Here is a 17609-nt window from a genome sequence, read left to right on the forward strand (position 1 = left end):
GAATGGCCTTACTATTTTCTTAAGATAAAGGGAGAGGGAGCTATGATTTTGACATACACAGAATTATAAAAGTACTCATCTTTTTTTTTAAAAAAGTTCTATTATGAAAGAAATATATACTTGTAAAAAATATGGAATATTTGGAAAAACAATAAATAACTGTAAGTAGTATTTACTGGTTATTGCCAAGTGCCAGGTACTCTTTTAAATTCTTAAATACATGAGATAGTTATTAATTATATGATCATTTTTCAGGGGAGATATTAAAGAATAGAGAGTTTAAGTAACTTGACCCAATATGTGAGAAGTAAGTGGTAAAGCTAGAAATCAAAACCAAACTTTTGGACTCTAAAGCCTAAGTTCTGAACCACTGTGCCTAGTAGAGTGGGCACTTGGGAGTTATCCTTGTATCTCAGTACCCGAATGTAATACAAGTTAATACTTTGATTTATTTCTTTTCCTTGATTTTCTCTGCAGACATAGCTTTGATTTCTCATTCTGCATGGTCAGTTTTGCAATATAACAACAATTTTGTGCCCAGAGCAGCTATTTCTCATCGTGTCACGTTAATTGCCTATTGTTGGAGGTGGGAAATGTGTGGGACACTGGAAGGTCTTCATCAGAGGCTAACATGTGTACAGCTCTTCACAGTTGACAGGAAGCCTCCTCACATTTTACCCAAGGTTACTTGGCTAGTGAGAACAGACCTGGTATTTGAACACAGGTCCTTTGGTTTTGTTTTTGTTTTTTACTTCAAATTCTGAGTCTTCTCAGAACTATCTGCTCTCTGTCTCATGCCCATTTTTGACTCTGTACTCTCTTCACATTACCATTTCATACCCTCTGTTTTAAAAATAAATGGTACCAAAAAATTCAAATAGCTGGCTCAAAAATAGCCTTAAAAACTAGGAATAAAGAACACCAAAAGTTATTAAAATAGTATTAAAATATACAGACAGCTCTCAAACCTTATACAAGAATTAGCTCATAAATGATTGTAGACTTAAATATAAAACTATGCAAAAAATACATCAAACTATAAAACTTTTAGAAGAAAACATTGGAGAAAAGCTTCAGGATATAGGACTAGCAGAATTCTTGAGACCAAAGACTTGATACCAGAAGTATAATCCATAAAGGAAAAATTTGTAAATTAAAAGCTTGCTGTCCCAAAGACCATGTGAAGAAAAAGCCAGAATATAGACTGAAAGAAAATATTTGCAAACCGTATATCTGACAAAGGACCTAGTTTTTAGAATTTATCAAGAACTCTCAAAACTCAGTAATAATATCCAGTCAGAATCAGCAAAGGACATGACCAGACATTTCACTGAAAAGGATGTACAGATGGCACAAAAGACATTTGAAAACTGCTCAAACATATTATCTGCCCAGAAAATACAAATTAAAGGCCACAAATTGGCATATCTTTTCATTGTAAGATTATTAATGTTGTAACTCTTATCTGTGTGCCTTTTCTCTTCCCTTTTTTGGGGGTAGGGGCATTTACCCTGTCTGTTTTTGCCCATTGTTTGTCAACATTTTTACATCATTTTGTATTAGGTATTTACAGTTTATAATTGGGCTTTGGTTTCCTAACACAGTCCTTTTGTCTTTTTTAAATAGACGATTTATCTTATTTAATCATACTATATATATATTTATTCCATCTACTTTTTATCTTTTCTTTTTTGTTTTCCCTCTCTTGATTTAGGAGCTTAATTTTCAGATGTACATTTAAAATATGTTTAAACCTTTATTTCTCAAATTACTTCAAAAACATAATGGTGTCTATTGTGATCTTTCTCTTTAAATACTTAGGGTGTTTTGTTGGCATGTGCTGAGATTTTTATTCTTGTTTATTATGATTAAATGATTTTTCTATTTTGTGGCTTTCACTTTAAAAACAACATTTACTTTCTGCTTTTCTAATCTTATTTCCACAGTTCCTTTACTGTGACCATCTGCCTATCTTTCACAAGACAGCTTCCTCATTTGCAATTCTTCATGAGTAATCTTGTTGGCCAGATTGTCTTCATGAAGAATTTTTTCCCCCTTAAGAAAGTGTACATGGGTGATAAACTTTCTGAGTTCCCTTTCTGTCAACTTCACATGAGAACCACAGAGTTTTGCAAGGTCTCGAATTCTTAGGTTACGTTCTTTATTGAAGTATGAGTGACACACAATAAATTGTATGTGTTTAAAGTGTACAGTTTGAAAAGTTTAAATATTTATACACTTGTGAAACCATCACTGCAATCAAGATAACATATCCGTCACACCCAAAAGTTTTCTTGTGACCCTTGGTAATCCCTCCACCCTCACTCTCCATCTCTAGGCAATTGCAATCACTGATCTGCTGTTACTGTCAGTTTATATTATAAGCTATTTTATATAAATGCATTCACACAGAATGACTTTGGTGGGGTGGATGGGTGTCTGACTCAGCATAATTATTTTGAGATTCATCTATGTTGTATTATCAGTTTATTTTTTTTCCCTGCTCAAATGTTATTTTCTGCTCTTTTAAAAATAATATATTCATTGTAAAATGATAAAGAAATGTTTAAAGAAAAAAGAAAGATTCCCAGTCTTTATTCTTTTTTTATTGCTGAGTAGTATTCCATTGTGTAGATATACCATTCACCTGCTAACAGAAATTTGGGTTGTCCCAGTATTGACCTGCTATAAACATGCCGTAAACATAAAGCTGCTATAACCATTCATGTGCATGTGTTTTTCTTGTGTTTCTCTTGGGCACATATCTAGGAGTGGAGTGGCATCATCATATGATAAGGGTGTGTGTAACTTTGTAAAACATTGCAAAGCTTTTTCTAGAGTAGTGGTTCTATTTTACATTCCCACTGACAATGTATGGAAGTTTTAGTTGCTCCACATTCTTTCCATCTCTTGGTGTATTTTCAGTTTTGGACGTTACAATAGGTGTTAGTATAACATTATAGTTTAAATTTGCTTTTCCTTAATAACACACTGAGCATCTTTCCATGCGCTTAGCTGACATTTTATAATTGCTTATTTTTGAAAATGGTGTGGTTTATTTATATTCACAAGTTATATGTTCAGTATACAAGTCTTTCATCAAATATGTGATTTGCAAATATTCTTCTTTCAGTATACGGTTTGCCCTTTCATTTTCATAACAATATCTTTTGGTGAGCATATTTAAAAAATTTTTTTGAAGTCCAGTCTGTCAGTTTTTTTCTTTTACAGTTAGTGGCTTTTGTCCTGTTCATGAAGTCTTTGTTTCCAAGATTACAAAGATAATCTCCTGTCTTTTCTTGTTGAAGCTGTATAATTTTAGTTTTTATGCTTAAAACTATGATATGTATAAAAGTAATTTGAGTACATGGTGTGACATAAGGATAAAGGCTCTTTTTTCCCTTACATAAGTCTGTCCTGTTGTTCTCACACCATTTGCTGAAAAGATATAGGCTTCTCCATTGAACTGCATTGATGCCTTTATTGAAAATCAAATGACTGTACATGCTTTGGTCCATTTTTGGACTTTCTCCAGTTCTCTTGACCTATTTTTCTATCTTTATGACAGTTCCACACTGTCTTTATTTCTATAGCTTTTTTAAAAATTGTAGTAAAATATATAAAACATAAAAATGACAGTTTTAGCCATTTTAATTGTATATAGGTAAGTGACCCTGAATACATTCATATTTGTTTTTGCATCACTACTGTCCAGCTCCAGAACTTTTTCATTATCCCAAACTGAAACTGCTCTGTATTCATTAACAGCCACTCCTCATTCCCTTCACCTTAACCCTTGACAACCACCATTCTACTACCTATCTCTATTAGTTTGACTATTCTAAGTACTTCACATAAATAGGATGATGTAGTATTTGTCCTTTTGTGGCTGGTTTATTTCACTTAGTATAGACTTTGTCTTTGAGGTTCATCCATGTTGTAGCATATGAATTTTCTTCCTTTTTTTAAGGCTGAATAATGCTCTGTTGTACTTATAAACCACATTTTGTTTGTCCATTTATCCATTGGTAGACACTTGGATTACTAACACACTTTATTGTGGACCATGCTGCTGTGAACATGGATGTCCACATATTTGTTTGAGTCCCTCCTTTCTACTTTCAGTTCTTTTGGGTATATGCCCAGAAGTGGCATTGCTGGATCATGTGATAATTCTATGTTTAATTTTTGAGGAACCACTGTACCATTTTCCACCACAGCACCACATTTTACATTCCCGTTAATAGTGCACAAGGATAGCAATTTCTCCACAACCTTACCAGCACTTGTTTTTTTCTGGTTTTTTGATAGTAGCTATCCTGATGGTAATGAGGTGGTATCTCATTGTAGTTTTGATTTGCATTTCCCTAATAATTAGTGATGTCAAGCATCTTTTCATGGGCCCATTTGCCATTTTTTATATCCTCTTCAGAGAAACGTCTATCAAGGTGTCCGCCCCTTTTTTTTAAGATTTATTTATTTAAGACAGAGAGCAAGCATGCGAGCAGGGAAAGGGCAGAGAGAGAGGGAAAGAGAAACTCTTGGGGCAGACTCCACGCTGAGCGGAGCACAGTGCAAGGCTTGATCTCAGGACCCTGAGATCATGACCTGAGCTGAAACCAAGAGTCAGACACTTAACCAACTGAGCCACCCAGGCTGCACCCCACCCATTTTTTAATCAGATTTGTTTATTTTCTGTTTATCAATAGCAAAGTTGAATTGTAGTGGTTCTTTATATATTGGTATATTAACCCTTTATCAGATATATAATTTGCAAATGTTTTTTCTCAAAATATTGGGGGGGCTCCTGGGGGGGCTCAGTCAGTTAAGCATCTGCCTTCAGCTCAGGTTATAATCTCAGGGTCCTGGGATTGAGCCCTGGGTCTGGCTCCCTGCTCAGCGGAAGGTCTGCTTCTCCCTCTGCCCCTCCCCCCGTTTGTGCTTTCTCTCTTGCTCTCCCTCTCTCTCAAATAAATAAATAAATTCTTTAAAAAATTTTTTCATAGTGAAAAGTTAAACATATTTTTAAGCACAGAAAATAAGAGTTGAGAATGAATACTCATTTCCTTACACTGAGATAGATTAACATTTTGCCATATCTGCTTTATACACACAGATACTTCCATGCACATGCAAGTCATATTGCTGAAACATTTTAGAGAAATTACAGACATCCTGACACTTCACCATCACCCGAGCACAGTAAAGACATTTTCCCACATCTGCCGTATTTCTTCCATATACAGTCTCCAGAATACCATTGCAAAATGATATATATTAATGGAAAAATAATTCCACGATTCTACTGCTTTTTCTAATTACCACATAGAAGCTAACCTTTGGGGATAAGTTCACTGATGGTATTCCTTAGAGTTTTGGCATTTTCTCACATATCATTATTAAGAACTTCCTCAATTGTCTACTAGTTTCTTGCTTTCTGTCTTGTTCTCCTCTCCACCATCCTGTCTGCACTACCACCAGAATAGTGTCTTTAAAATTAAATAAGACCATGTCTGTCTCTGTCTCTTACTCCTTCAGATCCCTTGTATTGCACTTAGAGTAGAGCAAATTCCAAATTTCTTACCATGGCTTCTTACCAGGACACGGCATAGTCTAGCCCCCACCCAGCCCTCAAACCTCATTTTCTACTTTTCTTCCTCCATCCCTCTGAGCTCCGTCCAAGTAGACCTTCTGTTTCTTGAACGTCCAGGCTCTTTCCTGAAGTCGGACCTGTGTGCACGTTGTTTTTTCCACCACCACATAGGCCCTGTGTCCACACACAGCTTTTTTACACTTGATCACATTCAGCGTAGATGTGATCTCTTCAGACAGGCCTTCCCTTGTGTCATATTGAAGCACATCACCTATTTATTCTCTTTCACAGCACCTTTCCAACATTTTCATAGTTCTTGCATATTTATTTAGGTTTTTTTAAAAAGATTTTATTTATTTATTTGAGAGAAAGAGAGCACAGAGGCAGAGGGAGAGGGAGAAGCAGACTCCCTGGGGACCCCGATGCAAGGCTCAGTCCTAGGACCTTGAGATCATGACCTGAGCTGAAGGCAGACGCTTAACTGACTGAGCCACCCAGGTGCACCTGTATTTATTTAGTTTTAAAAGTCTGTCTCCCTCTCGCTCTGCCCCCACAACCTTGAGCTCCCTGGTGTCAGGAACTGTTGTACACTGGCACTTGCCACACAGTTGGTAAGCAGTGAGCAATGAGAGGCACAGGTAGCCTCACAATGTGGTTGTAAAGAGGACTCTTCTCAGAGGATGTATTGGTTTGGCAAACTTTTAAAAATCAGTCACATTACTTTGTATTCTTTTCATGTGTAAAATTTAATCCCAAATTATTCTTTCATTTGAATTACATAATGTGACAAATCATTTCCTATGATTTAAGGATTGGGTTTAACCTGAAACTCTAAGTGAGTATAAGATCAAAGTTGAAACTGCAGTATATTTTGGATGTTCTGTATGTCTGTAGTAGAAAGGTTTTTTTCAGTATTTTCGTTGTTTTCTTCCTTTCACAGACTGAGACAACACTTGGACTCAGTTCGTATCAACAGAAGAGGTAAGGAAGGAATGAATATATATATATATTTTATAACATATAAAATTTTATGTATTTAATAAGATACTAACATAATTTCAGTTCCTTTTGGGGGATTCCAGCAATGCTGTCCTTCTCTTGCACCAGCTTTTTTGGTGAAGAGGGAAAAGCAAGTTAAAAATCATGTTATGTCATGTATTTCAAGTATGGAAAACCCTCTTGAGATCTGAGCCTTTCTTCCCATCATATCCGGGAAGGATCAGCTTTGTAACTCCCTAGTAACTTCTCGTGGCTATTGCTGCCTTTTATGGACTATTTCTGTCCTCAGTTACCACAAGGTGTATGCCTCCAGGCCCCTGGGGGAGGAACTCAGAGCAGTGAAACCCAGTCTTGTGACTGGAAGAGACCCCTTTTGAACACAGCTTCTCTATGATAACAAACAAGAGAGTTGTTTTACCCTCACATATTATGAGGGTAAAACACATTTATGAAAATATGTACATGCATGTGAATTTGAAGATATCTTCCTCACATCCAAATTCTTTGGTCTTTTGGTAGCTTCCCACATCTAAAGGGAGACAATATAAAAGAAAGTTACTATCCTGATAACCTTTCTATACCCAGTGAGGGTCTGCACCTGGTATTGAAAGGAGAATGAGAGCTGTGAATTAGATATCCTTGAATGTCCTCAGGCCAGTGAAATGCAGATTGCATCAGCAAAGAACTTTGTATTGAGAGAGAAGTAGCACATACTCAGATTAAGACAATTAAAACTCCACTTCATAAATACAGTAATGAAACTCCTTCAGTATTCACTGGTTTTCTCTTTTCACTCTTTCGGATCTGCAGTAACATGGCTCTACTTCCTCATTGTTCTGTGCGTCTGCCTAATTTTATATGCCCTCTTGAGACCTGCTTTACCCATGAACCCTACCCAAAAGACAAACCCACTGCTACAGTAAGATGTAGACTTCTCTGCTCTTGTATTACAAAGCATAATGCCACCCCTCTGTCCCTCTACCCCTTCCCAAATATTTTTGGCACCGGGTGGATTAGTTCCAGAACACTACATGTCTAGCCTGATGCCACCTTGGCATGACCATCTGAGAACCCTAGAACTCTCTGTCTCCTCTAGAGCTAAGCTAGTGGGAAGAAAACACACCTGTTATCTTGTGCTTCTTCATTGTTACTTTATTCCAGCAGTTAGGAAATTAGCTATGAAATTTTATTGGCTACATTTATGAAGATGATGTTATTCACCCATGATCAAGATTTGGCTTTAAGTTATTTTCCTAGTATAATGAAGAATTTACATCAATACATAATTATATTCTGATCTCATGTTCCACTTATCTGTGATCCACATCTGCGTAACAAACTACCCCAGTTTACTGGCATAAAGCAATCATATTATTATGCCGTCAGACTCTGTAAGCAAGGAGTTTAGACAGAGCACAGCAGAGACAGCTTGTCTCCGCTCCATGATGATGGGGGCCTCAGCTGGGGAGACTCCAGAGCTGGAGGCATGTTCACTCACATGCTGATGTTAGCTTGTTACTTGGAACTTCAGCTGGGCTGTCACATAGAATGCCTGCATGTGGGCCCTTCTGTGTGGTCTTTTCACAAGCTTGTTTGGGCTCCCTCACAGCATGATAGCTGGATTTCAGGAGTGAACATCCCAAAGAGAACCAGTAGAAGCTCTATCACTTTATTTGACTTTCCCTCTGAAGTCATGTAGTGTTACCTCCATCAGCTGCTGCTGTTCAACCAGTCACTTAGGTTGGTCTTGATTCAGGGCATGGGGGAGGGGGGGAGATGTGGGGATGGGGAATAGGGTGAGGGGAATGACTCCTACGTATCTATAGCAAGAATATCAGATGATTTGCAGATATGTTTTAAAACCATCACACTTCACTTTTTTTTGTTTTATTTATTTTATTTTATTTTTATTTTTTATAATATTTATTATATTATGTTAGTCACCATACAGTACATCCCCGGTTTTTATGTAAAGTTCCATGATTCATTACTTGCGTATAACACCCAGTGCACCATGCAATATGTGCCCTCCTTAATACCCATCACCAGCCTATCCCATTCCCCCCGCCGCCCTGAAGCCTTCAATTTGACCAAGATCATGAATTAAATAAACTACTGGGTTCAAATTGGTATGCATACCCTATGGGTATTAAATGGGTTAGGTACTAAACTTATGTTTTGGCTCAGGCTGCTGTCACAAAATGCCACATAGACTGGGTGGCTTAAACAACATTTATTTCTCAAGGTTTGGAGGCCAGGAAGTCCAAGATCAAGGTGCCATCAGATTGGTTCCCCAGTGAAGGCTCTGTCCTTGGCTTATAGATGGCTCCTGTCTCCTTTTTATCCTCAAATGGCAAAGAGGGAGAATGGAAGCAAGCTCTCTGGTGTCATTTCTTTTAAAGGCACTAACGCTATTGTGAAGGCCTCATTCTTGTGACCTTCTCTAAACCAAATTACCTCTCAAAGCCTATCATATCAGGGGTTAAGGCATCAACATGCAAATGGGGGGGGGCAGATACAATTCAACCCATAACAGTATGCAGGTCTAAATTTAGATTTTGAACCTCATATCAACTAACAAAAAACTAAAGGACTGTATTTGTGAATCACTCTTAATAAGTCATTTTCAAACATGTGTGACGTGGAAAAGCAAATACAGCCTCCGTACTTACCAAGCACATGATGATCAGAGCATAGCTTGCACACATTTAGCTGTTTTTTTTAATGTGTGGCTTAGGGCTGCACAAAGTAAACACTGCCAGAGCTCTCATTTAAGTAAGAATAAGTTTAATGAAAATGCATATGCAAAATAAAATGTGAATGAAAATATAAGTATGTAACTTCTATGTAACAACAGAAGTTGTAAATAAAATGTGTGGTTGTAGAACAACAGAAATTATAATTTTTTTTCAGTTTAAAAACAAACTATTCTATAAAAATGTCAGCATTTGGGTTTGGGTTTTAACATTTGACTAAGATGAGAGTTATATGATTACAGAGGATTCTAAGTACAGGAAACCCTAATAGATGGTCTTATTGAGCCCCTTGTTTGACACATGAAGAAGCTGAGACCCCTAGAACCAAGGAATATGCTCACGGTTAAAGTGGCAAAATTTCAGTTAGAATTCATCATCTTCTGATTACCAGTCCTGTGTTGTGTTCACTCCATTTGTATAGCAAGGATGCAGTTCTTCTGTATTCCCTGGATTTTCTTTTTTTAGCCAGTATTCCTTGAAGTTTCTGAAAGTATCTGCTCAGTGCTGGGACTGTGTGCAATAGCGCCTGTCTTCAGGCATTTGGAAGGGCAATGAAGACATCCCTTCTGATGAGGTCATAAAGCATATATGTTAAAGTGACAAAACACAGCCTGCTTTGTGGAAGAAAGCAGCACACTTGAAAAGGATGTTATTTATAAAGGCTTGTAGGGATCAAGGTACTTAAGACGCAGGCATACGCTTCACTTGCATCATCAAAACAATCCGCAAGGCCCAAGTCATAGCTGAGGTGAAGGCTGGCTTCTGACCCCAGAGCCTGGTCTCCACCTCTGGAGATTGCTGCCTTGACCAGTCTCTTCTTGGGGCATGACCAGTGTCCACTGAGCGTTAGATTGCTGGGAGGGACGCTTTGTCTTTTGAACTTCTCTAGTCATTTCTGCATCAGTTTCTCACTGTTTGTGCTCCCCAGTTGTATAATCCACATGCTGCTTGCTTCCTGACTTTATTAGTAAGCCAGTAGATTCAGCCCCATCCTTTCTTAAAATTCCTGTACATGATCTCTTGGGCCAAAACTCTCACTCTGTAAGTGAAACTTAACCTGCCTTGGGGAAATTTGTATCATGAAAAGCTCAGCTAATAGAATGATTCTGTAGCTGGTAGATTGTATGGCAGTACAATGGTAGATACTAGCCTCTGGCTGCCATTTCTTTCTCTCCTGCCTTTTCCTCTCCCTTCTCCCCCTCACCACCTACCATTATCATTTGCGTTAGTTTTGGGGACAGGCTTGGCTCCAAGGGCTTTCAGGACATTTTGCAAACTACTGCTTTCATGACCTCAGAATTGTGGGAAGTAAAACCATGGAAAACACAATTTTCTAAGATACTCTTTTTTTTCTATTCCTCTCCTTCATTCTAATTTGTTTTAATGTGGTTATCAATTACATGGTAATACTTTGTTTAAAAAGCATATGTTGGCTCTATGATAGAATGGTGGAGGATGTGCATATAGTGTCCATCAGTGTTTATTCGAATTGAACACCAAAATATTATAATAAATACCAGTAATGATTTAATAGTTTATGACATGAAGCCATCTTTTATGGTTGACTTTTCCTAGGATTGTGGAGCCCTGTGGTGGAAGATTAGGAATCAAAAGTCCTGAGTTCTCTGTTTACCATCTGTGGGGCCTTGAAAGCAACTATTTAACTGCTCTGAGCATGACTTATATTTGCAAACTGGAGAGGATTATTCCTCTGCCTGATATATCTTACATAGGATATAAGGTTATGCATTTATATAAGGTTGTGAGGATCAAATGAAAAGATTTATTTGGGCAATTGTAGTTTGTAAACTTTAAAATGTTATATGAATATAAGTTGTGGGTGTTTGACAATTTACTAGCCCAGTCATTCAGCAAACATTTGCTGGGATCTTCATGTATGCCAGGCTTTGTTGTAAGAACTGGTGACTCAGTAATTGTATTTGTTATCTCTCGCCATGTAATGAACTACCCCCAAACCTAGCAGCTTCAAACAGCAAGCATGTATCGTCTTCCTGTTTCTGGGATTGAGGAATTTGGGAGCATCTTAGTGAAGTAGTTGTGGCTCAGAATCCCTCCTGAGATGGCAGTTCAGGTATCATCCCCCATCTGAAGGCCTGGGCCTGCTAGATCCTCCTCAGGATGGCTCACTCATACAACTCTTGACAAAAGCCTTAGTTTTTGCTGGCTGTCGGCGAGAGGCCTTAGTCCTTCACCATGTCGAATCGTCCATAGGGCTGCTTGAGTGTTGCCACATCATGACAGCTGGTGACCCCAGAGCAGGTGATGCAAGAGAAACTAAGGAGGAAGCCACCGTGTCTTTTGTAATTGAGTCTTAGAGTCACACACCATTACTTCTGCCATATTCCCTTCATAAGAAGTCACCCCCAAGGCCAGGGGAATTAAGCTCCATCTCTTGAACAGAGGAGTATCAGAGAATCTGTGCCCTTATTTTAAAACTGCTACAGTGCTGGATGGACAAGGTAGTCTAAGACTCCTGCCCTGGTGTGGAGCATAAGTTCAAATGGGGAAAACAGACAGTAAGCCACTAAATAAATAAACTCAGCTAGAGAGTAGTCTGGAATAGACAGGACTCCATTGCTTCTTTAGATTGGATGTTAAGGAAGGTTTCTCTGAAATGGTGTTTAAGCTTACCTGGTGAAAGTCTTAGGGAAGAGCATTTCAGACAGAGGAACAGCTAATGCAGAGCTCTTGGGTTGGAAACAATGGTACTGTTGTTGTTATTGTTGTTACAAGAGCTGAAAATGTTAGTGTATTCAACTAGGTAAGAAGGGTATATGTGGGTGTCTCTGTGTGTATACACTTAATGTTCGTAAGAAGAATCAGATTAGAATCTTTAAGTTCCCTGATATCTCTGGGAAATAAGCCAAAATTATTGGGCTGGGAAATACTTTTCAAATTAAGGTGGGGTTGGGATTCTTTAATTGACTGTATAATTTTCTTCTTATTAAGTGCAACTATTTTGGTTGCCTGTAGTACCCATAAATATCTAGAAGATTGTAGTTAGATCCAAAACTTGGTAATATCATAATGGAAGATAAAATCTGATATTTACAGTTTCACTAATACCTGTTTTAAGTTCATGAAAAAGCTAAAGGAAATGTCCTTAAGCTGTTTTTTAAGATTTCATTTTGGTTTGTACTTTGATTTATTTTCTAGCCCTGGAGCTTTTAGCTGCAAATGAAGTGACAAATAATGCAAAAAAAAAAAAAAAAAAAGTACTACTTTGCATAAATCTTGAAGACTGTAGTAAGTTGATGGTAGGAAGTCAATTTACCAGAAGTGAACTTAAGTAAAGATAGGATTAACTTTGCATTAAACACAGAAGCAGATGTTGGTAAGCTCCTTTGAGTAGACCAGTTTACTTATTTTTTTTTAAAGAATCACATTATTCTCACCTTAAATAGAAGTGTGACAGAATTGAGATTTCTAGAATGGTGGTGTGAAGAGCTTGGGGACTTCTCCCCTTAAGAAGCATTTGTTAGGTTGATTAAAATTAGCAAAGACAGAGTATCGGGAGATTGTTCAAAGGACTTAAAATGAATTGAGAAATATTTATTTAACAAAATCTATCTAAACGTGTTAAGAATAGTGTGGGAGGTCATAGCATTCAAGCTAGAGACTGCACCCACAGCTCTGCCTCGCACAAGAAGTGTTTCAGTGGGCTTGGCAGACAAGTGGATGTTCCCATCACCCCCACTTCACTGGGATGGGGCAGCTATTCCAGTTGGATGTGGCAGGCAGAGAACATTGGCAGATTTCATTTTTCATAGGCTCCAGGCTGTAGAGGCTTGTTTTGAGTGGCTGGTGGCAATCAGGTGATGTTTCTCTCCCTCCTGCCACCCTTTCCAAATATGGGCATCAGAATGGGCAGCTGGTGAAAAGAACAGTCGCCTTTTCCTACACAGCTCTGTGTCCTAGAGAGCTTTTTCGGTGTGCTTAGCAGCTGAATGACAGGCCTCACTCATATGCCCCAGCTTCCTAGGCAAAACCTAGTCTTGGTAGATTTGGCAATCAGTGAACCTAGGGATAAGTCTGACCAAGGATGTGCAAGACCTGTACACTGAAATCTCCAAACATTACCAAGAGTAAATAAAGAAAACCCAAATAAGTGGAGAGAGAATAGTGTCTTCATGGATAAGAAGAATCAATATTAAGGTGTCAGTTCTCTCCAAATTGATCTATATATTTCAGTGCAATCCAAATCAAAATCCCCACAGGCTTTTTTTTTTTTTTTTTGGTAGAAATTGCCTTCAATCTAGCTAATTCTGAAATTCATATGGAAATGAAAGTAACTTAATAATAATGTAATAGAAATAATCTTTTTATCAAAGATTATTGAACATGCAGAGAACCAATAAATGGTCCCATACAAAAGAAAGAAAAAAAAATAGAAACATCTAGAAATGACAGAGATGATGGAAGTAGCACACAGGGAATTTAGTACATCCATTATATATGTTCAGCGATTTAAAGGAAAACATGAATATAATGAAGGAAAAATGGACATTGTGAAAAAACAAAATGGAATCTCTGGAGCTTAAAAATACAGTTTCTGAAGGGAAAATTTCACTGAGTAGGATTAATAACAACATAGACATTACAAAAGAAAAAGTGAATTTGAAGACACAGTGATGGAAGTTACCCAAACTAAAGCACAGGAAGAAAAAAAATGACTAGAAAAAGAATAAACAAACCCCTGGTGACCTAAGGTACAATGGCAAGTAATTTAACACAGGTAATTAAGTTCTAGAAATTGGGGGTGGGGGAGGGCTGTTGAAGAACTTCAGTAAACCCAGTGCAAAAGTAAGACAAAGAAAACCACACCAAGTCACATAATATTTCCAGTTGCTGAAAACCAGTGACAAATTGAAAAGCAGCCAGGAAGAAATAAATTACACATAGGAATACAAAAGCTAAGAATGACTGCTGGCTCTTCATCAAAGACAGTGCAAACCCAGAATCAGCAAAATGGTGTCTTTAAAATATTAAGGAAAAATTGTCAACCCAGGCTATTATATCCAGCAGAAATATCCTCCACAAATACATTTCCATACAAAAGCTAGGAATGTGTGGCCAACAGACTGTCACTATAAGAAATGTGAAGGCAGCACCTTTAAATACTGAAGGTAGTAACCATTACAGATGAAAACACAGCTCTAGACACAATAATGAAGATCACCGAAAAGGTGAAAACATGTGGATAAATATAAAAGACATGTTTTCTTATTAGAATTTTTTTAGGTAATTGACTTAAAAACAAAAATAATTACAATGTTTTATGGAATTGATAACTTGTGTACATTACATGTATTATGGCAGCACAAGGGACAAGAGGAAGGAAAATTAAGTTGTAAGGTTCTTGCATATATGTAAAGTGGTATAATATTACTTGGAGTTAGGCTATGATAAGAGAAACAAATACTGGAATATATATTTAAATTATTTAAAAAGAAAAACCCAAAGAGATCTAACAGATAAAGCAGTCATGGATATAAAGTGGAATACTAAAAGAATACTTGATCTAAAGGAAAGCAGATAACAAAGACAAAAGGAATAAAAAACAGATGGAAAAAAATAGAAAACAAATAGCAAGGTGGTAGACTGAAATCAGCCATATCAAAAATTAGAATAAATGTGAACAGTTTCGAAACGGTTTTCAGACTTTATTAAAAAAAGAAAGATCCAAGTGTATGCCATCTATAAGAAGTGTACTTTAGTTTTCAAATTACATTTACTTTTTTTACCTTTTGTTTTGTAATTTAGTTTAGAGAAAAAAATGCAAAAATAGTACAAAAATTCCCATATACCCTTGACCTAGAGTCTCTTTATTTACCATTTTGCATTTGCTTTATCATTTATTATCTCCCTCTCTACCTCTTCTCTCCTTCCTTTTTCTTCCCTCTCCTCCTCTGTCCTTCTATATATACATATAATGTATATGTAATTGTTTTTCTGAATTTTTTGAGAATCAGTTATAGATATGTTGCTCCTTTACTCCTAAAAGCTTTAGAGTATTTTTCTTATAAAGAGGGACCTAATTTTATAAAAGCAGAGGATACATATCAAAATAGTAAATTAACACTGACACACATAGTATTGTTTATAAACTTTATTTTCATCTGTCGTCCCATTATTGGGATAATTTTTATTTTAAAAAGAAAAGAAATTTTTTTTGGTCCAAGCCTCAAGCTGGTATCAGTCATATTTAATTTTCATGTCTGTTTAGTCTCAGGTTTAATGCAGAACAGTTGATTTGTCTTTTTTAATGACCTTGACATTTTTTTTAAAGTAGAGGCAAACATCCTAGTTTGGATTTTCTCATGTTTCATTTTAGATTATGCATTTTTGGCAGGAGTATCACTTAAATTTCTGTCTTGCTCAGCTCTTCTGATTATCGGGAGGCACAAGATGTCTGTTTGTTCCATTTTTCCTTTGTAATAAACACCTTGCAAAGAAGTACCTTGAAACCATGTAGATATGCTGTTTGGCATCAAATTCTCACTAGTTATAGCATCCACTGATGAGTCTTGCCTGGAAATTACTGCTCTGGTGATTTTTTTTTTTAATTCTATCTTTCTTTCTGTTTTTGTTTGTTGTTGTTGACGTTCTAATGCGAGCAAGCTGTAAGGTGAAGGTCAAAGTTCACTTTTATCGGTATAGATATCCAAGTATTTCACCACCATTTGTTGCAAAGACTATCTTTTTCCCATTGGATTACCTTAGCACTGTCCTTATAAATCAATTGACCGTTTTGTTTGGGTCTGTTCTGTATGATTTTCACATATCCCCATTCATCGAACACTTCCTTACTTTCTTAAACGTCAAGATGTTCCAGGCTTACTTCATAGTTTTCCTGCCCCAGCCCTGGAACATCCACTTCTTCAGAGACTTGTGCTTCATTTTAGTGGAGGATATTTACAAACTAAGATCTGTATGCTATGTGTACTCATTGCTGCTGGGGTATCATTGCAACTGAGGTGTCATTGTCTCTAGACCTTGTTAGAGTTAGGAAGAAATGTTTCTGTATGTATGTGTGCACAAACACACATCTGTTTCTGTATCTATATTAAAAACCAAGAGTTGTTACTGGTAACTCCAGTTTTAATACACTACTACAATGTTCCTTCTGCCCTTCCCCTTTTTGTGTCTGTATATTCTCCAGCAAGGAGAAATCTGGCTCCAGTTATCCACAGAATATATAGACTTAATTGCTCAACCCTAGAATACAAATAAATTCGTTTCAGATTGGTTAATTCATACCACCATGAAAAACAAACCTACTAGTTGGAAGTACAGTGTTTAGAATTTATTATTTTGTTCAGTTTGAGTGTATATGGTCAAAATATTTTACTCAGGGGCGCCTGGGTGGCACAGTGGTTAAGCGTCTGCCTTGGGCTCAGGGCGTGATCCCTGCGTTATGGGATGGAGCCCCACATCAGGCTTCTCTGCCACGAGCCTGCTTCTTCCTCTCCCACTCCCCCTGCTTGTGTTCCCTCTCTCGCTGGCTGTCTCTATCTCTGTCAAATGAATAAAAATAAAATCTTTAAAAAAAAGATATTCTACTCAAAATTTACATGTATTGTGTGTTCTTCACCTTTCTCTCCATCCTTCAACTGCCCCCTCCACCCTCATCTGCATTGTGGTTATGTTCATTCCGAAGAAAGTTTGGCTCCTTGGTTTCAGGTTGGTTTTTTTTTTTTCATTTGAGATTTTTTTACCTCCATTTTAAAGACTCACTCATTTTAAATATATGAAACAGTGGAGTTCAAAAAGTCAAAACTATACAAAAGTGTCAAACGTGGATTTTTTTTATGCCTCTTCTTCTGCAAAAGGAAGCATAATATATGCTTTTTTGTGCTTTGTTTGATCTACTTAAAAATATGTCCTATAGAGACCTTTCTCATTATTTTTATGGACTGCAAGGTACCATATTATGTGGACGTGGATTGTATATGAGCAATTTGTTTCTAGTATTTTGCAGTTGCGAATAGTGCTTCAAAGAACTGCAAGGTACCATATTATGTGGACGTGGATTGTATATGAGCAATTTGTTTCTAGTATTTTGAAGGTTGCGAATAGTGCTTCAAAGAATAGCCTTGTGTATATATGTTTTTTCATATTTTAGAAAGTTATCTGCAGAATAGATTCCTACAAATAGGATTTCTGAGTCAAAGGTAAGTGCATATGTAATTCGTATTTTGAAAGTACATGGTTAGGTAAATTCCTAGACATGGGATTGT

The 17609-nt window shown here is 37.0% G+C and overlaps 1 protein-coding gene across 1 annotated transcript in view; it reads left to right on the forward strand.

The window, feature by feature from the left end:
- TMEM131 (transmembrane protein 131) overlaps positions 1-17609 on the forward strand; it is a 245818-nt gene that overhangs the window by 84511 nt on the left and 143698 nt on the right. Inside the window, exon 3 of the mRNA XM_002928116.4 lies at positions 6534-6574. Within this exon, the coding sequence (XP_002928162.3) occupies positions 6534-6574 (41 nt within the window). The remainder of the gene's footprint in view (positions 1-6533; positions 6575-17609) is intronic.

The sequence above is a fragment of the Ailuropoda melanoleuca genome, chromosome 4, assembly GCF_002007445.2.
Source record: "Ailuropoda melanoleuca isolate Jingjing chromosome 4, ASM200744v2, whole genome shotgun sequence".
NCBI classification, from domain to species: domain Eukaryota; kingdom Metazoa; phylum Chordata; class Mammalia; order Carnivora; family Ursidae; genus Ailuropoda; species Ailuropoda melanoleuca.